The 22729-nt window shown below is 39.1% G+C and overlaps 3 protein-coding genes across 9 annotated transcripts in view; 1 reads left to right on the top strand and 2 right to left on the bottom strand.

The window, feature by feature from the left end:
- The window catches only part of LOC109963588 (actin-binding LIM protein 1-like), a 14999-nt gene extending 3801 nt beyond the window's left edge, over positions 1 to 11198 (bottom strand). The window contains exons 1-18 of one of the 5 annotated variants that reach the window (XM_020606230.1): positions 11167 to 11198; positions 8626 to 8769; positions 6150 to 6333; positions 5941 to 6050; positions 5101 to 5227; positions 4819 to 4912; positions 4482 to 4569; positions 4278 to 4312; positions 4031 to 4087; positions 3640 to 3717; positions 2667 to 2831; positions 2412 to 2441; positions 2157 to 2286; positions 1913 to 2005; positions 895 to 942; positions 416 to 480; positions 148 to 193; positions 31 to 38 (exon numbers count right to left, since the gene is read on the bottom strand). In XM_020606230.1, coding sequence (XP_020461886.1) covers positions 31 to 38; positions 148 to 193; positions 416 to 480; positions 895 to 942; positions 1913 to 2005; positions 2157 to 2286; positions 2412 to 2441; positions 2667 to 2831; positions 3640 to 3717; positions 4031 to 4087; positions 4278 to 4312; positions 4482 to 4569; positions 4819 to 4912; positions 5101 to 5227; positions 5941 to 6050; positions 6150 to 6333; positions 8626 to 8769; positions 11167 to 11179 — 1515 coding nt within the window. In that variant the 5' untranslated portion in view covers positions 11180 to 11198. The remainder of the gene's footprint in view (positions 1 to 30; positions 39 to 147; positions 194 to 415; positions 481 to 894; positions 943 to 1912; positions 2006 to 2156; positions 2287 to 2411; positions 2442 to 2666; positions 2832 to 3639; positions 3718 to 4030; positions 4088 to 4277; positions 4313 to 4481; positions 4570 to 4818; positions 4913 to 5100; positions 5228 to 5940; positions 6051 to 6149; positions 6334 to 8625; positions 8770 to 11166) is intronic. The other 4 variants (XM_020606231.1, XM_020606232.1, XM_020606234.1 and 1 more) reach the window with 4 other exon arrangements.
- A 1687-nt stretch (positions 11199 to 12885) lies between these two features.
- mfsd1l (major facilitator superfamily domain containing 1-like) lies at positions 12886 to 19326 on the bottom strand. Its single transcript, XM_020606235.1, has 13 exons — positions 19243 to 19326; positions 18372 to 18472; positions 18095 to 18204; positions 17951 to 18006; positions 17713 to 17856; positions 16408 to 16566; positions 16200 to 16315; positions 15982 to 16082; positions 15605 to 15716; positions 15350 to 15487; positions 14990 to 15129; positions 14364 to 14475; positions 12886 to 14253 (listed from the first exon to the last, which is right to left on the bottom strand). Exons 1-13 carry the CDS (start codon positions 19262 to 19264, stop codon positions 14122 to 14124), a joined length of 1443 nt encoding a protein of 480 aa, XP_020461891.1. The 5' UTR covers positions 19265 to 19326; the 3' UTR covers positions 12886 to 14121.
- A 108-nt stretch (positions 19327 to 19434) lies between these two features.
- On the top strand, positions 19435 to 22729 carry eme2 (essential meiotic structure-specific endonuclease subunit 2). 3 transcript variants are annotated; one of them, XM_020606239.1, is made up of 9 exons: positions 19435 to 19467; positions 20218 to 20414; positions 20613 to 20734; positions 20969 to 21064; positions 21207 to 21319; positions 21420 to 21498; positions 21609 to 21724; positions 21870 to 22059; positions 22147 to 22729. In XM_020606239.1, the coding sequence occupies exons 1-9, from the start codon at positions 19436 to 19438 to the stop codon at positions 22300 to 22302; spliced, it is 1101 nt and encodes a 366-aa protein (XP_020461895.1). In that variant the 5' UTR covers position 19435; the 3' UTR covers positions 22303 to 22729. The 3 variants fall into 3 exon arrangements, with proteins under 3 accessions (XP_020461895.1, XP_020461894.1, XP_020461892.1); XM_020606238.1 differs by lacking the exon at positions 19435 to 19467 and having other exon boundaries at positions 19640 to 20414; positions 20972 to 21064; XM_020606236.1 differs by lacking the exon at positions 19435 to 19467 and having other exon boundaries at positions 19645 to 20414.

Below are 22729 nucleotides of genomic sequence, written 5' to 3'. Positions count from 1 at the left end.
ACAAAACTCCATTCAGGTCCTTTCACCTACCTTAAAATCTGAAAGGGACAGGAAATGGAAAAGCAATCATCCCCTAATTTAATATTGAAATGACTGCCAATGTTCATGATATACTGTATAATAATGATGTATACATTCCCTACTTACCTCTAAATCTGTCACTGTTGTAGTGGGAGAAATCAGCTGATTGTGTCTTAATGTGAGACAAACACATTAAAACATTTCTTTTTATTTTTACAATTATTTTTAGACATAGCAAATCAGATATTTGTGTTGTTCAGAGTCAAATATGAATCTAATCTAATCCTGGCAGCTGTCTGAACACCATGTTTTTACCTACTCTAAAATGATATACAGTATATTTCTTCCAACTTTAGCACACTAAATCAATGCAATGTCACTTAATGGATCTTACTGGATTGAGGCCATTGTGACCATATCTGGGCAAAGAGGATGTTTGGGTTGAGGAGGAGTGTGTATCTATGTGAAAATGAAAAAGCAGAGAAACGAGAGTTAGCCATTTTCCCAAATTAGAACAGACTTATTGGGTAAAACACACCCTGCCAGGTTCTTTCCTCAGCTTTCTTAATTGTCCTGTAAAACATACTTCTGAGAACTGCTGTATTTTATGTTTTCCATGTTTATTGTCCATACAACATTTCTCATAATCTCACCTTTAAACAGTCTGCAGAGTCATTCATAATTATGTTTGACTGGCCTTACATATGAGCGAAGTAAGTAGAATGAGAATAAATCAGTGTTATAACAAGGTACAAAAATACAAATATATGCTCTATAAAAGAGCAAGACAAAGAACACAATCCGTAGTTCTACAAGTAATTTTTAACAGCTTCAAGCATCATTCATATGAAAGATGAAATGGTCCTACTGTACCTTGCTGTTTATAAATTGGAAGTCGTCTATACATGTTGAAGCTTTCATCTGTGGACAGAAAGGAAAGCAGTGGTTAATTAAAAAGTACTTTTTAAAAATAGTATGTTGTGACCCTTTCTGTCTCCTTCTGACAGCTACTTGCCAAATCACTCCTTTGTCCTTTTCAATAAAAAAAAGGTTACTTTTAAGTTACGCTGGCCAGACATGAAAAGTTTTGATGCTATAATATCCACACAATGCATTTACAGTAGATTTATAAATATGGAAGTGTAGTAATTTTTTTTATTGCGGCATTTCAAAGTCATTATTCTAAAGGTCTAACGTTTCAAATCAACTGACTGAAGACTAAATAAAATGACACACTGCTCTTTACTGTGGACGTCAAAGCCCCGTGGGTTGGCAATGCGTTGTGAGTGATCTTCACTTCCCAACAAAAACAGATTCCAGTGATTGCTAGTCCAAGCTTGTGTCACCCACACACGGTAAAAAATGGGCTTAAAAAACTGCAGCACTGCTATAAATAGGCTCGGCTGTAGAGGAATGTGTGGTTGAAGTTTGAAGCAAGCAGAAGAATATTTATTTATTTAATCAATCAAACCAGACAAAAGAAAGAAAGAAATGATGCAATGTGGGGGTGGTGGGGGTTTGTTAAAGAAGCAGCTAGGTTTTCTAAGGTGTATTGTTTCCGTCAGGGGGCACAAACCTTTGTACAGTCTCCTTGAGTAAAGCTGAAGAGGGCTACTGACACCCTCTCTGACCTCTGACCACTAGATGGCTCAATGTGTCTAAGAAACAAATGTAAATCACATGCCTTGTGCCATGTGCCAGCCCCTGACACTTAAAAGTGAATCCAGCTTGTTACTGTTTTAGGCTTTGTCAAAACAGTAACAAGTAAAATTTTTTTTAAATAAAATAGATGATTTGCCATTAAATATAAGTATTTAATAGGAAATATATAAGACAGAGAAGGAGACGCAAAGCCAGGATGGGAGATGGGATGGAGAGGGATGATTCTTACCTTTGGTGTGAGGGAGAAAGCGGTGACATAAAAGGGAAGTAGGGCAACTGTCATTGTGGTCAGATAATAAAGAGTGACAAAGCTTCGTTCCTGCTTTTAATTCCATGAAAGAAATGAAAGAAGGAGTCGTGGAGGTGGGAGATGAGGGAAGATGGTGCATGAGAGAAAAAGTGAGCAGGGGGCATTAATATATTTACAAAGATGGTAAGAATAAATAAAAAGACTTTTGAGTGCTGTTTGTCACCTGGTCGGTGAAAGTGCTGTGGGGATCTGGACAGAGTTGGTGTGTAGCTGTGACAACTGTACACTGCATGAACTCCAAAAGATCCCTGGCTAGTAGCATGTGGTGTGCGCGTTCTCATTTCAAAACTCTCCTCGAAAGAGGCAAGAAAAAATGTAAAATAGACAACAAATCAGTGAGCGTTAAATACTTACTGTATATACATACATACTGCATGTGACCTTAATTGTGTAAAGCTGATAAAATGACAGTATTTACCTCTGTGGCTTCAGATATGTTTCCTTGTGACTAAACCAGAAAGACAGAAAAAGTATACTGTTTATTAACAGAATTATACATGCATGTTAACCAGAAGAAACACAACTTACTGTAACTTCAGGTGAAAACATTCACTGCTCAGATAAACATCAACCCAGATCTCATCTTAACTATGTATTAAAAATATTTAAAAGCAGAAAATATGTATAATATTATTTAGTCTGTAAATATACTTGGACAACTGAAGTACATTACCTCTGTAGGGCTGTCCTGTTTGTTGCCTTTGCTGCCCAAAGTAGAGGAGCTGTCATTCCCAGACTTATAGGATATCATATCAGGATGCTCTATATCATATATAGCCTTGACTCTGGGAATTGCTGCTAAGTCTCGGTAGTCAAGGATCTCATTATCTACTTTTGCCTGGGAACAGGACAGGGAGGAGAAGGGAGGATGGGGTGAGGAGAAGGACACAAAGTCAGCTGAAATGTCGTGGGGGCGCTTCTAACGGAATGAAACTTTAATCCCACAACACCACGATGGTCTGACTTTGGCACATGAACTGAGCACGTTGTATTTTTCAGTAAAATGATCATCTCCTGAAGGACCTGTTTCTGTTTCACTATATAAATAATTTCTCATATCATACATATAAAAAAAAAAGTAAATTATTGTTGCATATTCCATGCTGACTTGATTGGCTTAAAGTTTATTCCATACAATAAACCAACAGAGTAATCATGGATAATAACAGACTGGGTGAAGGAAACAAAAAGACACTGAAAGCATCATGTTGTTTTTACAACCAAAATCAATCTGAGTTGCCAGCACATTCAAATTGATTGAGCAAATAAATCAAAATTTTCTGATCAATATGTGGCAGATTTTTCTCTGTATATTAATTTAATTGTTGAACTGAGAATAAAACATGAGCATAGGCCCTTTATCATTCAACCTCAAATGAAATCACATTTTTCTTTCATAGGCAAGATGAAACTAGTTCTGATCAGTTAAGGTAAAATGTGAACATTTATGGAGAAACTTATTTTGACATTCTTAAAATGTCCCTTATATATGGTATTTTCTTAAATATTTATCATCATTTACTGTCAAAAAGAAATATCCTGCAAGTGAGAAACTTTGTCCATGCAACTCCCCTGTATAAATAAAGCCATAAATAAAATGTAAAACATCCCACCATGGCTGAGCAGATGTTGTCATCAGAACTTACACAGATAGTTCGACCAGGGCTTCCTGGAGTGCACGAGTCTGACCTGGAACAGGAGCTTTCGGATGAGGATCTAGGGCACTAAACAAAACAGCAACACATGTGAAACAGCACTTTTTGTTTCAGCTTTTGTATTGGCATCCAGCTGCTTTCTAATCTATTTTCTCAATATTCTTTTTCCATGCACAACCAATTTAGTGCTCACATCTGGACCACTTTCCCTTTTATACATGCTTATGTTGTGTAGTGCATAGTAGCCTAGTAGTCAGAATATTAGGAACACCGATGCTGCATGTAGAACAAACCAGTGCAAATGATCTCAGGCTATGAAGTTACAGCCTGCTCACTCTAGACAACCATTAGTACAAACCACAAGCCTGCTCTTAATATTAACCTTCAGTTCATGTGGGGGGAAAAAGAAATCAAGACAAGGAGTTTGTGGTTTGCTGACCTGGAAGAAAGAGAATCGGGTTGTACAGTTAATAGTCATTATCATAGAGGACAGTAACTTGGAGATATCTCAGACTGTATTTTATCATGTTGAAAATGAATTGGTATAAAGCTTTGAAGGCTCATTGTTGCATCTAACTTATATTTATTTACACTCCACACAGAACAGTTTTCTTTTGGAGGGATCTTACCCTGTACCTGCAGTCTGGGTGCCAAACTGTCAATCCTGTGAAGGCACAGACAGGTTTTGAAAAAATACCTTGTCAAAAAATGCATAGTTCACATTCACAATGCCTCATACAAACATTTTCAGTGCTCGCATTCACCCAAGCAGAAATCCACCATGAATGCTTGCACAGTATCTCCTCATACTGAAGTCCCTTTCTCACACTGACCTTGGAGATACAGTTCTTCTCCTTCTGTGAACACTCTGTCACACCGGCTGCATCTGGCACAGCTGGGATGATAATGTTTGTCCCCTGCCTTTAACAGACAATGAGAAAGGCACCAGAATTAGGCCCTATTACTAGGAACAAAAATTAACATAATACTCTTGGCAGAAATAGAAGACCAACATGTATGTGCCTAGTCCGTGGAAACTCTCAGTGACTTAAATGTGGTTTAATTAAATTCACTGTCAGGATTTCACTACGTTACAACCAAAATGTTTTTGAGTCACAAGCGATAGATCAAATCAGGAGCGTACACTTTACTAAAATACACTCTTCTTACCTCAAGGATCTTTCCTGTTATATACTTCTGACATGCTTCACATCGTACCCCAAACTGAATCTGGTAGTCCCTCTCACAATAAGGAACACCATCCCTTAAAAACAAAACACATATTCTTATCAGAGTATTTGTTATGATGGACGCTAGCATAAATTTTAATTCTTGTTAGGTGAAACACACACAAAATATTAAAAGGTATTTTCCACTGTGCTTCATGAAACATAGGCAAGGTAGAGACAAGCTCATGGAAAAAAAAGTTGTGACGGAGAGATATGTATTTACTTGCTGATGTATTCTCCACTCAGTACTTTCCTGCAGGCTCTGCACTTGAAACAGCCAAGGTGCCACTGGCCACCCAGGGCTAATAGAGCCTGGCCATTCTTTATGTCTCTACCACAGCCAGCGCAGTCTGAAAACACACACATTATACAACTCTTTGAGAATTACATACGTGTTGTTTCCTGTAGATTTTTAAGCCAGAGGTCTTGTGAGTCGGGATCATCTATTAATTCCTTCTGTAGCTGGGTGGATAAGGTCAAGGTGGAAAGTCTACTGTATCTTTTAGTCCATAACAAGTCACTGGCCAGGATCCCAGAAAAATGATTGGATTTTTAAAGTAATATTAACTCATAGTGTTGGGAAAAAATATCCAGTATACTTTGAGGAGGTTATATTGGAATTAGGGATGCTGGCTAGCCTGCATTCCTCATAAAGACATTACAAGTAATCTCTTGGATGAAAGCTGAACATGAATGTTGTCAGGTCCACAGTCATGATGATGTTTAACATTTATGCTTTTGTCCTGATGATGTCAATCAAGAGCTGATCCTCAAAACACAAAGAAGGAATGCACACTAGTATAAAGATTTCGTCTGTTTATGATCAAGGTGGCAGATAGGTCTGGCAATGACTCTGAGTGACTCTTCCGCACAAGATAAACTAAATGCAGCTGGTGGAGGAGTCACAGCTGCCAGTGTTCAGTGCATCATCCCCTGTCTGATTAGGTCTGCAAGGGATAAGAGTCTTTGATATGTTTTAAGACTTCATTAATAAATTGCTTTCAGATGAACACTAGATCAACTGTTTTTGCTTAGAGAGTAGATAACACATGACTGTACTCACTACTAGTATAGCTGAAGTTGTTAGCAGTAGGAGACACAGGTTGAAAACACCGCTGACAGAGACGGTCTTTACCGCTGAAGGTAACGCAATTCCCCGTAGAAAAAGGCTGTCTGGGAACAAAGAACAAAACAGATGCTACATAATAAAGGGTTTTTCCTGCTTTCTCCTCTTTTTGTCATAAATACATCTCCCATAATTTTAATAATTACTTGCAAATGGTGCACACAAAACAGGCTGAGTGGTAGGTCTTCCCCAAGACTGTGACCACCTCTTCCTTCACAAACTCCCCACAGCTGTTGCAGATTGTGCCGTGAAGTCTGTGGAAGTCCAGCGGGCAGAGGTAGTCGCCGTTCTTTGTGAAGAAGCCACTCTGAGCCAAGTCACAGCCACACACTGCGCAAAGACACACATTCATACAGGCAGATAGAGATGACAAGGTTTGATCACAACAGAAAACTTTCATTAACTCTGGGTCAGTGGAGTAAAGTCGTTTGTCAGTTCTTGATATATTTGTCCTCACTCTTTCTGATGGTTTTATTAACTTTCCCTCTAGGTGTGACTGTTTTGCCTCTGATTAGTGATATTGAGCTAAATAAATAAACTTTGACTTGCCTTTTTTCTTTGGCTTTATGCTGTTGGTTTGCTTACACTGTACATGTTTTTTGTCAGAGTTGCATTCAGAGTTTAATGTGTGTCCTTCTTTCAAGCTGTTGTAACAATAAACCATTAAAGAGATGAGCTGAATTCTATTTGAGTTGTCTGACGTTACGATTCCGCCAGGCTTTCTGAAGTGTTCATGTGTTTGCATGCATCTGAGTGTGTGTGTACACGTCTGTCTGCACTTGTGTGTGTCTGTATGTGTGCATGCTAATCAGCTCAGTGACAAGTTGCTGACAGGATGTAATGTTTTCTCTGTTTGTTATTTGATACCTGCAGCCCATTTCTAGTACCGTCCCTCTGAACCTGCCAAGGACAGATATATTCTCCCCTATTCCTGTTGTGCTGTGAGTAACTCACTGTATACGTGAGTTTTGTTTTAAAGAATACTGAATAAAACATGGACAAATATTCATCTGAGTCTAGAGATCGTTTCTGTCAGGTTTGCTGGGCCGCTCTGGCCTCCCTCACCTTTCCTACTGTCTCTTGCCCATTTACACTAATCACGTTCACCTGTTCCTCACTCCCTTATCACCAGCTGCACTTGATTAGGTTGCTCACTATATTACCCGGTTTCACTCCTCAGTCACTTGCCAGTTCGTTCTAGTCTCTAGGCAATTTTTTCTCTGTGCCTTTTCGTTTCTTGTTTGTATTTATCCCCTAGCCAGCTACTGTTTTGTGTTCTCCCCATGGACTGTTCCTCCAGACCGTGGCTCCACTCTTCCCTCCCAGGCAGGTCAATGCTCAGTCGCCTATCTGTTCCACTATTGCCTTCATCTCTCTGTCTCCACCTTCAGTAACCACCATCACCACCGACCAGCCCAGGAGTGACCCAGCCTACGCAGCTCGGCCCAGCTCTCCATCTCCTCACCTCCTACTGTTGGTCAAACACCCGGTTACAACTCATCTACAGGACTACGTATCATTTCCCTCTGTGTATTGTTACTCCCTTCATCACTGTATATAATAAATCACTGCTTGCACTGAAGTCGGCTACCTGGGTCCGCCTCTTTCGAACGGCACATAACAGTTTCATAATTTGTAATTTCATGTAAATTATTTTAAAATGTATGAAGTGAGTGTTGTACTTTAATATTACTATTAATATATTATCATTTTGACAGTTGATATTCCCTTTCTTTCTGTGCCATACATTTACCTTAAAAAGTTTCATTAATCACAAAGAGAACCCACCAAATCCTTTCAAATGTTTGCATGTGGCTTATCTCAATTCAGATGTATTCAGTTCATAGTAAACCACTTTAAAGCAAATTTACTATCAGAGCTGCCCACAGCCGCCTTTGGTTTTCCCATTATTAAAACACTAAAGGTTCTCTGCTCTGAAAGAATCTTTGTTTTCTCGGTGCTGTAAACACTATCACAGTGCAATGAAAGGGCAACAACATTAGAGGCTTGTCAGTATCAATTAACAAGGACAATAGCCAATATGTTTTGGCAGTGTTACTGTGGTTAATGACCATCTGACAACCCAGGGGGTTCTCACACCAGCCCACTGTAGATGCACAATGTTTCATAACCAAATGAATTTGACATTACCTGACGAATGAGCGATCAGCAAATTTTGCTCAAATTTAAAACTAACTTGATGAAATTAAGGTGCTTCAATGCAACGTAAAGGGTCAAATGTTCATGTTTTTACGTCAAATTGGAATTTTCACTCTGGAAATTTCAGACTTTAAATTCCTAATTTAAAACCAAACCCTATCACCAGCCTAGAATGCATTAATAAGCCTCAAAGCAGGATTGTTTCAATAAGTGGTTTGGAGCAAATGGAATTCATTCTAACGTGTTCAAGACAGCCACTGATATACTGTATCTTCACTGTGCACGAGGACCTCTGCTCACTGATTCACTCTCAAGTTTTCCAAATGTTCACATTTAGACACCTACAGGGACTCTACCACGGAGCTTGCTTAAGAAGGTATAAAGTCTATTCTGATTGAGTTGTGATTATAGAACACTCCATGAGTGCACTCCCACCTGCTCACATTAACATCTGTTATTCACCTTTGCAGGTAAAACACTTAATGTGGAAGTGGCTGCTGTGGACTCGCAGCACCTCTCCTTTGCATGGCTCCCCACATCTGAAGCACTGGATGACCTTCTTCCCCACCGGAGGACAAGGGCGGCAGCCATCCTCAGCATGTAGCGCTACAGGAATAAAGAAATAAATGAATCTGTTAAGTCTTTATTTTACAGGTCAGTAAATTACTGTTTATTTCAAATTTTTCTAAGACATTTTCTTATTTCCCAGAAAATTTCCTGGGAGGAAGCATATAATTTGATACTAATTAAAGGTCAAATTAGAGAGTAATCATTAGCACACTGCCATTTATTTCTAACTGCTAAGCTAACACAATCTTGAGGTTTTCGTCACAGGACAGAAGGTGAACTCTGATGCAAAATGTTACATTTGCCTACAACCCCAAATGAGAAAAAGTTGGCTTTGAGAACAAACACTCAACCCCATTCCTTCTCCTTCTGTCTCCTTGGTGCTTGTATAGCAGCAGAAGCAGCGGATGCCTGTACAATCTAATCACAGCCCACTTGAACACTTGAAGGGTCTTGAATGTGATTAGCAGAGGAGAGACAGGAGAAAGCTGAATCAAGCATCACTGGTATGTGGTCCCAGGTCTGCTCTGCTACAGGAGAGACTTGTTACTAAGTGGTAACAAACTAGACCATGCCTCCTGAAGGTTAATATAGCTTACTGTATTTCATTTCAGCCATCTTGTTGATTGACATTATGCACGGTTGTGGTGATAACAAATGCAATGTTAGTCATAAAAAAGTGTTCAATAACCTTATTTGTAATTCCCAAAAAGCAGTGTGACATTACAAATTAAGTTTTATTTATATATCCAAATATCATAAACTACAAATTTGCCTCAAGGAGCTTTACAGTCTGTACAGCCTACTACAACTGTTGGTCACACTGAGAGAGAAAGGATTTGATTAAAGTTTGCATCATGCCTGGATGCAATAAAAAAGATGTTTGCTGAAATCCTGAGATTATTTCTGCCAGTAGAACAGCCTTACTGATGTGACACTATATGTTATAGAAAATCCAATATGTAAGAGGTCAAATTCACATGTTGATTGGGATTTGACCTAGCCACAGCATGCACATAAGGAATGCATATTGCAAGAAAAGAAATGCAGTCTCTGTTTAAGTACAAGCACATTTTAAAGCTAAATTCTGGTATAGATGTTAACAAAAAAACATAATCTGTCCTTTCAGTCAGGGCACTCCAACAATACTGAAACCTCAGCCAAACTGGCCTTTGTCCTAGAACACCCACAGTATCTGTTAATAACAAATCTGTGATGCCAACAGAAACTTATGCAATCCACTTGTCATGGTGAAAGGCACAGGCACAGAACTACTGCTACAGTTCAGAAATATTTAAAAAAAATGAATACCAAATAAAGGCTATGCTATTGTGTTGTTTGTTTAAAACAATGTGTGATAATATTTGTGGTATTGTAATGCACTATGCTTTCACTTCTTGTTTTTCTGTAGCTCAGATCCTCAGATGGGAAGATTTTAAAAGACTCCACAATAGCTTTCTGTTATGATCTCTCCCAGAATGTGAAGCTGATATGTGTCAAGTATTAGCAAATGGTAGATTTAGAAATGGAGAGAAACCCGAGACAGACATCTAATCACACAGCCTGCTATCTCCAGCTATGAAAATCTGCACCTGTGTATGTGCACACGCACAGACAAGGACGGGTGGAGTGGCAACTTTAAGCATCCAGATTTTTTCCTTGAGATTTTTAAAATTTTGATGCTATTTTTATTTAAGTACAAGAAGTGAAATGTAAGCCAGGACTATCACTTTAACCATTCAATGAGGTAATATACACATGATTACTTTTACTATGAAACCATTTTTGAAAAATGAATATTAATGTGTGCGTTACATGAGCTACAAACTGTATTTAGTTATGCCATATGTTTAAGTTTTTAGTTATAACTTCTGTATTTTTGAATTATGTGCATATTATCCTTCTTGGTAATGTATTCCGCTGTAAGTCAAGGAAGTACAGTGAACAGTTCACAAGAGACAGCCATGGCAATGAATATGTAAGGATGTAAGGATGAGAAATGTCAGATTTCAAAGCAAAACACTGCTTAATTCAGGAGCATTCCTAAAAGTCCCATGCTGCTCTTACCCAACCATACACTTAGCCATAATAGCTGTGCTTTTCACAACTTGGCAACCACATTTTTCCAAGCACAACATAATAGACTATGTGAAATATTCAAATGTGTGAAGTAAAAAAAAAAGATTGTCACATTGATCTGGTTCATTTCCTTGGAAAAAGACTGAACCATAGATGAAACTCTGAGACTTTCTAACTCAACAAAACCAGTATAGTTAATAACAAGTTGCTAACAAATCATAAGTATATACTACAAACCAACAGAACAATGCACAAGCAGGCATGTCCTTTCTTTCTCATCCTGTATCACACACACACACACACACACACACACACACACACACACACACACACACACACACACTTAAAAATGTCTACCTTTCTCTTTCATGACATTTGGTTTCTGTGGGAGCGCTCGCTGCAGTGGACCAGGGTGGAACTAACTGGACTGCTGGTTCAAAGAGAAAGGGGTGGTCTGACACACAGAAGGCGTGTGTGTGTGTGTGTGTGTGTGCTCTCAGAGAGGACAGCGGGAGTGGCATTAACTGTTCTTATTCTTCTAAACCATCCACACTGAAAGGATTTAAATGATATAGGTTTTTACTGCAGTGCACTTCAACCACAGGTTTAAAAGGAAATTTTGTGGCTTTTTATGAGATATTTATCACTGGCTTCATTTGTTTGAATAAATGTATAATTTCTGAGTGAAATATAATAGAAGACAAACTGCACCTAGACAGCCTAGTGATGGTGGAATTTCAAATGTGGATACAGCTTTGTTCTTATTGTTCTTTGCTCAAAAAAAGCCCTCATATTTTATTGTATGTGCTTCTGATATTTCTGGCTTTCAGAAATGACTTTAGCCACTTTGTTAGTGTGGCTAACAAGCTGCTGTATGTGTGGTGTCTGCATAGTCAGCAGCATCGTCTGCATATGACAGTTCATTTGTCAATAATCTCATTTAACCTTATTGACCTGAAGTGTGAAAATGTACTATAGAGAGAAAGGTCTCCCCAGTAAATTCTAAACTTTCCAGTCCAGATGAGTCATGGATTACTCACATGTCGGGGGGAGCAGTATTGTCTATATTACATAGTAACTGCCAAAAGGTTTTTAACCTTGACAGTTTTTTCAGACATGATAGCCTGTGGCAATGAACAGCAAAGCTAGTTGACTAGTAGATATAATATAACATGTACACATGCAATATTATGATTAATTTGATTTCTTGTTACTATGTAAAATTATTGTAAATAAAAAAACTAATAGCACAGAATTATTCAATAATCCTCAACTCTCTGCATCTCTTATTCAAATATGTACATAAAAGATAGAGGATTTTTCAAGTTTACTCTTTCTCTTTCCAAATTATTGCCAAATTATAGTTCATAATGAATAATCATAATATACATCAGACATGGCAACCACATGAGGAAGTAAACTACCTGTTTCCTGACCTGGATGCAGTGACACCGGCCAGCTTTTCACACAGGATGCAGTCAGCGGGGTTGATGAAAGGCAGCTGCTCCATCATAGACTGTTTAGGAATAAGGTAGAGAACTTCTGCAACTTCACTATCTTAAATTATTGACATGCGCCTGACAGAGTTTTGCCTCTTGACCCGGTCCAAACCTACCATGTCATTGCTGTGACTGAAGCCGCAGATCCTGCCCAGGCTGCTGAGGCTGAGAAGGCTTGACATGCTCATCCTACCCAGGCTTTCGACCAGACAGTTGAGCCTGCACGCCGACTGCAAGTGAGAAACCATAAAACAAACATTAAAGATGTTAAGGCCTTCAACTGAATGTCAGGTATTAAATTGCTCTGTAAGACTTTGTGACTGACCAGCTGGACACAAAATAATTCATCTTCAAAAATGTTTCATAAGCCTGACTGCAAGCAGTAATAATCTACTGTGTTATTCAGTAATGCTTGGCTTTAGAACAGGGGTCTCTCCAAATTTAACCTGGCACAGAGTCAGGGACAGGAAGTTGGCATCTTGAACCTGGATCTTTTAAAGTACTGAAGTATTGGACGACTGCAACATTATTAAAGAGCAGACATTTAGTCTAGATCAGTTTACACAGCCTGTAATTGATACTTTATTGAATGTCATTGCTAAAACCCTTTCAGAGGTTTACAATATGTTGAAGTCGATTGAAAACAGTCTCCAAGGTAATATTTTCTATAACAACACATCTGATTGAACACATTACAAAGTGAGCTACAACCTTGTCTTTTCATCCTTCTGGGACAAATAAAAAAAATTCACGTTTTTTCTAATTGGGAGTGATAAAAGTTATATTCAGCAATATTATGTGTCTAACTGGACAGTTTTCAAAAACATTTTAGAGGATTAATATGTGCTTCTGCATTTTATTCAATATCAGCTGGTATATGCCACAACTTCTACTGGTAATATGAGCAAAACAGGAATATATGTTGGCAAAAATGATGCAGAAGCACAGAATATTTACATTGTGTGTGCAGGCCATTCCAAGTCAACAATGTTTAATATTTCATTATATTCCAGAGGAAAAATCCTAATTATATATGAGAAAATGTATCAAAAGCATGCCACACTGCCGTATTTATCTATATGTATTTATGGTAAACATAGTCTACATTCTGGCAGTTGTTGACATCATGATGCTGAGGAACCACAGAACTGAAAGGATGCCTACTGAATAAGGTGTCTTGACAATTTTGCATTGACTACACCAACTGCATTTCAGTCTTTGCAAACAAACATGTAAGGAGCGCCACCTACTGGATGTAATTATGATGTAAACCAGACTACTATGGGTCATCATACATACATTTCATCGGCTGTATAATGCCCCATCCAATAAAATAAACAAGGCTGTGATGAATCAGAAACTACAATTACTTGCCATCCACCACCAACTGGACGGTACCAAGTAAACATATGCATCACACTAAGAATATTATTTATTCAGACAAACAGCGAAGATCCGAGGATTTATTTTTACTGTTTTGGCAGCGTAAGAGATCAACAATCCACAGCTGAGTGATGATAAAACAGACAAAATGTCTTTCAGATCAAGTAAACAAAACAACAACAAAAATTCAAATGACAGTTTTACTTTTTTACCCATATTACTTAAAATCCTGAAATATTTAGAGTATACTTACTATAACACAGATATTATTTGAGTGTAAATACTGTTTAACAGGGATTTATTTTAAACCATTAAGGTTCCAGTGAGGTGCACAGTAAACTGAATCTGGCCAAAACTGGTACAAAAATACTGTGTATCAAAAGGAGGGAGAGAAATGTTCAAACTTGGGGAAAGTGGTAACATGAAAAACTCATGAGTTGATGGAATGAGACCGGACAGTCCCATCATCCTCGTCCTCATTTTGCTCTTGCTCTCCCTCGTTGAGAGGCTCCCTGTCTGAGTCCTGCCCTGACCTCTTGGTTGTCTTGTTCAGGATCCCGCCCTGCAGAGAAACACAACACCTGAACGCACTGTATGCTATGATAAAGTCAGCTGACAAAAGACACACACAGAACACATGTAAAATGGCATGCAGTCTGTGAGATGTCAGACCTGTCTGTGGTCGACAATGTTGAGGAGCACTGAGGTAACGATGCAGCAGATGGTGTTGGCCAACATGAAGATCATCATCCTCTGCCAACGCCACAACGGAATCTTAGTTTCACTGGCCAACAAACAGAGAAAACAGTACAGGTAAGCAAACACATATAAAATACAGCATGGCCCAACAGCACAACAGTGGCGCCTGCAGAATTATATTTCATAGTACGCATAAGAACCGCCTACGGCAGCGTAGATCTGCTCTGTGTCTTATTACAATGAGAACATTTTCTTGTTGTAACAAGATGCTTTGCTCATTTTTCTGAGATACTTTCACATTAAAACATGATCTTTTTCATGTTCTAACAATGTACCGTAGGCTATTTTGTCATTATAACAACATACTGTTATTGTGTCGTTATAACGTGAGCTCTGCACAGCTTGGAGTGAGTGATAGATAGCGCTTCGGCCCATAAATGTGAAACTATTTTTCTATATATATATATATGCTGTATGTTGATCGAAAAATGGCTGCCAGATGCAGTGTCGTAAAATGTGAGTGAAATCATTTTACACACGGTGTGTACAGGATTACTGCAGCGCAATGCAATGCGATCCTGATCTGAAAGACTTCCTACCTAGACTTGGTGCCTAAAATGTGTCCGACAACCAGATTGGACAACCCGATCCCAACCATCTGTATGGAGGTGGCCAGGCCCATGGCTGTGCCCAGAGTTGCCTGGGGTACTACAAGAGGAATAGATGGCCACATGCTTGCCTGAAAGAAAAAAATAATTAATAAAATAACAGAGACATAGCTCGTAATGGCAAAATTAATTAAAACAAAGTGTAAATAATTTGTAAAGAGCCAAAAATTTCTCATTTTCTTTTCCTTATCTAGATAATGTTTTACCTATTTACCAAGCAACTAATTATTAAAGTTTACAGTATACGAGGTCAACAATAACATCTAAGAATTTGATTTTAGCCACACTCACAGCAGCAAAGGAGTAGGTGACTCCCAGCCATATGGTGGAGACCAGAGGAGGGACGAAGGTGAAGGCCAGGAGTCCAAACACAGGCAGTGTGAGGACAGCACAGGCCAGTGCGAAAATACCCCTCAGACCCACATAATCCTAGAACATACACATGTGGAAATGCTGTGTTATGTCAACGTAACTTCATATTTCTTTACAGGACAGAGTTTTGAAAAATGCACGAACAGGTAACATGTTTAGGATTGAGATACTTACTATGAGAATGCCTACGCTGGCTGAGAGGACCAGTGAGCTGTCATAAACCGCCCCAGCGATATAGGATGCCTCCTTCTGACTGTAATCACTGTACTTATCCTGAATGAACTTGCTGGATGAGAAAAATACAGCAATATGTTAAAATATAACTGCCTTTAGGTGAACATGTTCATGTACTAGGGTTTTATTTTGTATACAGATGTATTTTTTTTTACTAAAAACATCTGTCACTAAACATCTAAATGTCTAAAAGATTTACATTTTTTTGTCCTGAAGGAATTTCAGTTATTGACATTCTTATCCTAACCTTAACACTACACAGCCCTTCAAAAGCCGCTGCATTGTAATATGCATGAATTATGTGCTGATAACTCCACCTGGCATCGGCAATGAACGGGAAGATGCCGTTGTAGAAGAACATGATGGTAAGAACCAGCAGCCAGTATCTCAGCGACAGGAACTTCACATCCTGAACCCTCTAAACACACACAGAAACAAATAATTCAATCCACAGTCATTTCACGGCATATTGTGTACTCACTACTAAATGCTGAAGGTTGCTGAGAAAGGTTATTACTATTAATACTGTTCATACCACTTTGCGGGACTCCTCTTGGATGGCGCCATCAAGACCCAGCTGCCTCATTCCAATCTTGTCCAAGGCACTGACGATGATGGCGGATAAAAAGCCCAACACACATAATAGTGCCCCTAGAAAGCAAAGCATCATGGGGCGGAGGGGTCTATTTTATATAACTCTTTGTTATTAGTATGTCATGTCATAAACCTCGAGATTTACTTACCACCCCAAAGTGTCCACTGCATGCCATATTTTTCCTCAAATCTCTGGGTGAGAAAGAAGTTCAGGACTGAACCCAGGCGAGAGAAAGCCAGGGTCAGCCCAAAGGCCAAGGCCAGCTCCTTCCCTTTGAACCAGAAAGCTGTGATGCGGTTCTGAACAACTAAAAGGAAAAGCATGAGAGATTGATTTAAAAGTGCTATTTACTTTGTGCGGGCCTGGCTCTTGGATGTCTGCGCAAATACAGTGCAGATACTCTGAGTCAAGTCACATACAGTATCTGCTCTTTGCTTGGGTGAGGGAAGCCCCAACTTGTGACTCTCATGTATTATGCACACGCCAGTCACACAGATCATCTTCAGTGACCGTGTGAAATTAAGACTTGCCAAACGTTTTAACCCCGTGCTGTCATTTTATAACACTCATCCAAACTCTGAAGGGATTTCCTGAATCCTTGCAGACTCTTCTGACGATGCAGAATCAGAAGTAATCCAGTCAGGTCCAGAAAAAATATCATTTTAATCAGTTTCTCGGGTCATAAAGGGTTAGGTATTAGGGTTAGGTTTTTTTCCCCCAATTAAGCAAAGGTGGCAACAGGAAATGACATAGTTTCTCTCACTTTAATTAGTGAAAGTTGAACATGAATGTATTGCTGAAATCCATATTATTATTACCATTGTATTATTGAATGTATTTTTGAAAATTAAGTGAAATTATTAATGGAATTGTTTAAATACATTCATGAATTTGAGCCGCTTTCACACAAAGTCAGAGTGATGATGTCATTTTCTGTCACCATCTTTTTTTTTTTTTAAAGGAGAAGAATAGACATAGCCAAAAAAAACGAATTCCTGCACAGGACCAGATTATTTTTGATTCCTGATTGTTAGAGGAGTCTATAATGATCGTATAATACCTTCAAAATTTGGGTTAGTGTTATGAAACATCAGTACAGGATTAAAGCAGTTGGCAAGTTTCAATTTCACAGGTTAACGGAAGATTAGGTGACTTACTTGAGTGTATGTAATACATGAGAGTCACAAGCTGGAGCTAGGGCAATGGTAGGATTCACTGCTTTGTGTGAAGGATAGGCCACGGCTGCAAAATTATGTTACTTATTGGCAGTGAAGATTTATGACAGCATGGCTTGACACCCCCTCTTTGAGGCCAAATAGTGTTTAAACATCCTTTAACTTGTATAATGAGCTTCAATATGAATGCTCACCCGTTCTTTTGCACGTTTAATTTTGTACTGTCAACTGAGTATTTTAGAGTAGCCCCTGCAATGTACTGTACAAGGTGGACTTACTGGTCAGAGATCCATTGCCCGATCCAAACAGCAGTCGCCCGGTGAGCATCAGTGGCAGCAGATAGGGGGTTCCTTTGAAGTGGGAACCCAGTGCAAACAGGGATGAGCCCAAAACACACAGGAAAGAGAAGAGAAACACCCCAACTGCAAAGAACAATAAACAGAAATCAATTCACAGTGATTTTTTTTTTTGCCTTTAGCTTATTTAATGAGATTTGCAAGTATAAGGTCAACTTACAGCGATTTCCTAATTTGTCAATCAGGAACCCAGCCATTATCACCACTACCGCATTCCTGTTGAGCGCAGAGAAAAGCACCAACTGCTGCTCCTCTCTAATCAATATCAATCTATGTAAAGTAGAATCAATATGTTTGTACTTACGTCCAAGCATAGATAGCATAGAGAAGGTTGTACTGCTCAGGGCTCATCCCCAGCCCCATCACACAGTCCACCGTCCCATTGATCACTGTTGCATTGGGACATGTCAGATTCTGCCAGATGAGAGAAGGCCAATATTTAAGTGATTTTCTCAGCCATTGACAAACTGAGGGCTGACTTTGGAATTTTGACATCAAACAACAATGGTCACATTGAGTTTATGTATGTGGAGAAATAATTTGATTCTGATAGTTTCCTCAAATCTTTAGCTCCTACTTACCCCTTGGAACTGATCCTGCAAAACACTAGGCATGTCAAAGCAGAAGTAGGAACCAAATGTCAGCATGCAGTTGAAGAACAGCACCACAAAGCGATAATACGCTGGAAAAGTAAGATAAAGAATGGCATGATTGGCTATTTTAACTTAAACTTCACTATGAGAGTCAAAACATGGACAAAAAGAATAAGATGTCTGAACACTTCCATAATTCACCATATAGCAATGAAAGACAGTATGGTGGTTAATGTCAATGCAATTCAAACCTCATTAATATCCGACCTTTTGAATATGTTCAAACTATAACATATGCCAGCACTTTAATAAAAAATATAGCCACGTCTCACTTCAGTTATTGGCTTTAAAATTACTTTTGTTTCAGTTGTGATTTAAGACATTTAAAAAAATGCTTTAAATTATAAGCCTAATGTTGGTCAGATACGGGTTTCCAACCTAAAAAAAAAATAAATTACCTAACAAATATCTAAAGTTACATGTCATGTAACAATAATAACAGCACATTTTTTATTTGAAGGGGACTTAAAATCCGTTAGTTGATATCCTCTCATATGCATTTCCTTTAGCTCGGTGCAGTGGTAAACAAACAATGGCAAAACAAGCTGAAAGAAATGTAGAATTAACTTTGTGCTGGTAGATGCTTCAGCAAATGAAGCCATACAACAGGGCTATCTTCCTATTATATTCATCAGACGGCAGATCAACAGCTACCCATTTGGTCACATGAGCTCTGAGAATGCTGAGTTGGTTGTTCAGTGGCCCAGCTTTTAAGGAAAGTAGCCTGTATGGAGGGATACATTAAATTTGCTGACTTAAGAAGCTAATATGAGAGAAATAATACAAAAATCAGACTTGCCTTTCTCCGCCGGCTGCGCCATAGTGAAGAAAGGAGACGACAATTATGAAAACTACCAAATCACATCCTTTAGCTTAGTGCTGTTTACACGAGCGGTCTGGTGTATCTGGTGTATCTGGTGTAGCAGGGTTAGCACGGAACGCAGATCTTTAAACTACAGGGATCGACCAGCTGTTGCGTAAGGACGAAGAGGATGGTTTGGAAATCTGTTCCCAGCGCGTTAAAGTACCCTTTTTGCTGAAACTTTATTGACAAAATAAAATAAATCAAAACAAATGTTTAATAATCCAGTTATACTGCTATTTAGCCTACATAGTACAACAAAAACTTTAGGTTTACTGTTTTTGAAGTCCTCTTTCTTGCACCTGCATTATTATTATTATTATTATTTTAAATCGGGCCTAATTTAATCCAGTAAGACTAACAGATGTAGCCTATCGGCTGGTCTAAAGTCCACCCTGTGTTGGTTGGCCTAATTCTGGTTTCTGCTGGTTTGATTAAAGGCATGCAGGCTGTGTAGTCTTCAGTCGGGTTGTCTGTAAAGTTTTTTGGAAGTTAAAGGGGTAAAATTGGAATAAACGTAGCGCGTTTGAGAACATTTGTCCCTCCGCGGACACCATATAAACATTTCCGGTCATTCCACCTTCTTACATCTGTGGCTTCCATTGCATGCTCTTAAGATGAGTATGTGTTTCATAAACTGTGTTTTCACATAGATTGTTTTTATTAAACGTATGAAATGTCTGGCTTGCACAGCGCTAAAATATGGGAACTATCGGAATTTGAGGACGAAACCGACGCTAAGACAAATTCTGATTTAAACAAGACCGGTCCGTCAGTAACCGTAAGCAGCACAGACCTGAAAGAGCATCAGAGTTCAGATCACAAATGCAAAACCTTGCCAGCAACTAAAAGCAAATCTAGACAAATTTCTGCTTTATCTCCTCCGCGACGACATGGATCTGGCACACAAAGTTCTGCAAGACAACGCCGCAGCAAGGAGGAGATAGAGGCGGACAGACAAAAAGCCAGAGAGAGGCAGAGAGCAGCCAGAGCCCAGGAGAAGGAGGAGAAGAGGAAGGAGCAGCAGAAGAGGAGAGAAGCTTCGGAGAACCTCAAGAGTCTCAGGCCGGAAAACTGCCTCAAGTGTCTGACAGTCTGCATTGATCCAGGTAAACAGGTTGACCATGCTGCATTCACGTGCTGTCTGAAATGTTATCTCCATCAACCTTACAGGGACAACATGTCAGCAACTTTTGCTAGTGCTTATGATGACCTCTAATTTGCCGAGGTTATGACTTAAAGGCTGTATCGATGCGTATGCACAAGTTTGTTTACATCTAAGCCAGCTTTTGTTTTTTTTTCTGCAGCTCTTCTGCAACAGGATGGCTCAGACATCTTGCTTGACACCCTGGTTACTTTTGAATGGAGGTTTAGCATTGAGAGCCAGCAGCTTCCTCACAGCATCACCTGGATAAGAGATTTACCTCAGGTAGACACCTCACACTTTGTAGTAATGCACCTGCCTGAATCTGAATGTCTTCTGTACACTGTATCTACATCTGTCATTTGAATACAGTCTTCTTTACATGTTCCCTTCTGCAAGCCTGTGATATGCATTTTGTACACATGAGAAAATTGTGATATTTTGGTTTGCTGTATTTATGCTGATGTATTCTTAATGTTTCCAGTTTTCCCAGTAGGATCATTACGGTTTTATCTTTAGCAGGGAGGAGATGGCAAAGGCTTTGTGGAGGAGGAGCACATAGTTCTGGTGCTGGGTCTGAATGACTTCATGGACATAGTGATCTCTGTGAAGAAAGTAAGCAACTCTGTCTGAATTCTGATGGCAGCCTACACTGTTGGCTTTGTTTTCTTGTTTTTACTACATTGTTGTATGTGTTTAATCACACTCATGCTGCACTTCATGTCCACTTCCATTTTCTATTTTGTTGCCACTGCAGATGCTAGAAAGTGAAGGGGAGGGGTCTTCCTTCAATCCTCTTTTGGAGTATCTCAATAGTGATCGTCAAAAGGTGGCCACTCTTTTAGTCAGAAACTCTCAGACAGATTACAGGTCAGTGTGGATTCTAAATCTTTGTTGGACTCAAACAATCATCCTGTGGTTGCTTTCACATAATCATTCTGATCTGACTTATTGGTTTACCTACCAACAGGATAAATGCTTGTGGTGAGCATTTACTAAATGAGATGCTACAACTCAAAATGGGGATGGACAATCTGGACATCGAGGAGGTCTTTTTACTTACAACCTCAATAACTTTCAGACCTTAACTGTGAAAAGAGCTGTTCAATGAACACAGCAGATGAAGGATTTCTTTGGTATTGTCTCCATGTCTGTCCAGGTTCTTGTGTACCTTCAGCTCTGCAAGAATATTTCACTGGTCTTCCTGGATGGCTGGCAGGAGGTCACTAACCACGTGTGTGCTGTCACCAAAGCCTTATCAAAACGCCCTTTCAAGTATGTACTGAATCAAATTGTTGTCACATTAACTGATAATGATAATTCCTAACTCCCTATAGGTCTGTTAAACCAAACATACTTGCTTGCTGATTTAGACTTAAAATTATAAATTATGGTTTAATGTCATTCACTGTCCTTGCAGACTGCTGACAGAGCAGGCAGAGCTGCCGTTCTGTGTGGATGGTTCATGGGCCAGTGGGGTTCGGGTAGAGAGGGACGGCTCAGGGCTGATCCAGGTTTGGAGCAAACAGATTCAGCAGCTGAACAGAGTGAGCCCTGCTGTGGCCTCTGCTGTGACTGCAGCCTACTCGTCTCCTCAGCTGCTGATGCAGGTATATCTAAGTGTTCCTCAGTAGGGTCCTATGAACCTTGTGTATGGAGTAATTCACAAACAAATAAATTCCCACTCTGTTTTATAGGCCTACCAGAGGTTGGGCTCAGAAGAGGAGAGGAAGGGGCTGCTTGCTGATCTTTTAGTGAAAAGTGGAAGTAACGAAAGACGTATAGGACCCGAAATATCAGCCAGAGTGTACTGCTGTTTCACAGCCCAGAACCACCAGCTGATCCTGGACTAATTTGTCCACTTGGGCATGAAATGGATGGATGTTGCCAAACCGGTTTCTAATGACATTTGCCTGCTAATACATTAATGTTGATGTTTACAAGTTAAAAATATACCGTAGATAATCATGTTCCCCTTCCAGTAAATCTGAATTTAAGGACCCAACTATAGTAATAGAATATACTTTGTACAATTACGAATTATATGATCCACCATTCTCCATAAATAGAAAATGTCAGGTAAGTACATGATTTTTTTTTGGTTTATATAAAAATGAGCTATAACAGAACTTTTTGTTTTTGTTTCATGTTATAGAATTGCCTGAGTAAGAAAGTTCATAAACAAAGCATAACCTTGTAAAGAAAACTACAGATGAGTAGCAAATCCTCTTGTAACCAATAACACAACCACTGTTCATATTCAAATCAAATGCTGATTAC

This window comes from Monopterus albus, unplaced genomic scaffold, assembly GCF_001952655.1.
Source record: "Monopterus albus unplaced genomic scaffold, M_albus_1.0 scaffold76.1, whole genome shotgun sequence".
In the NCBI taxonomy this organism is placed as follows: domain Eukaryota; kingdom Metazoa; phylum Chordata; class Actinopteri; order Synbranchiformes; family Synbranchidae; genus Monopterus; species Monopterus albus.
The sequence above is the reverse complement of the archived record's forward strand: the minus strand, read 5'-3'. Positions and strand labels throughout refer to the sequence as shown.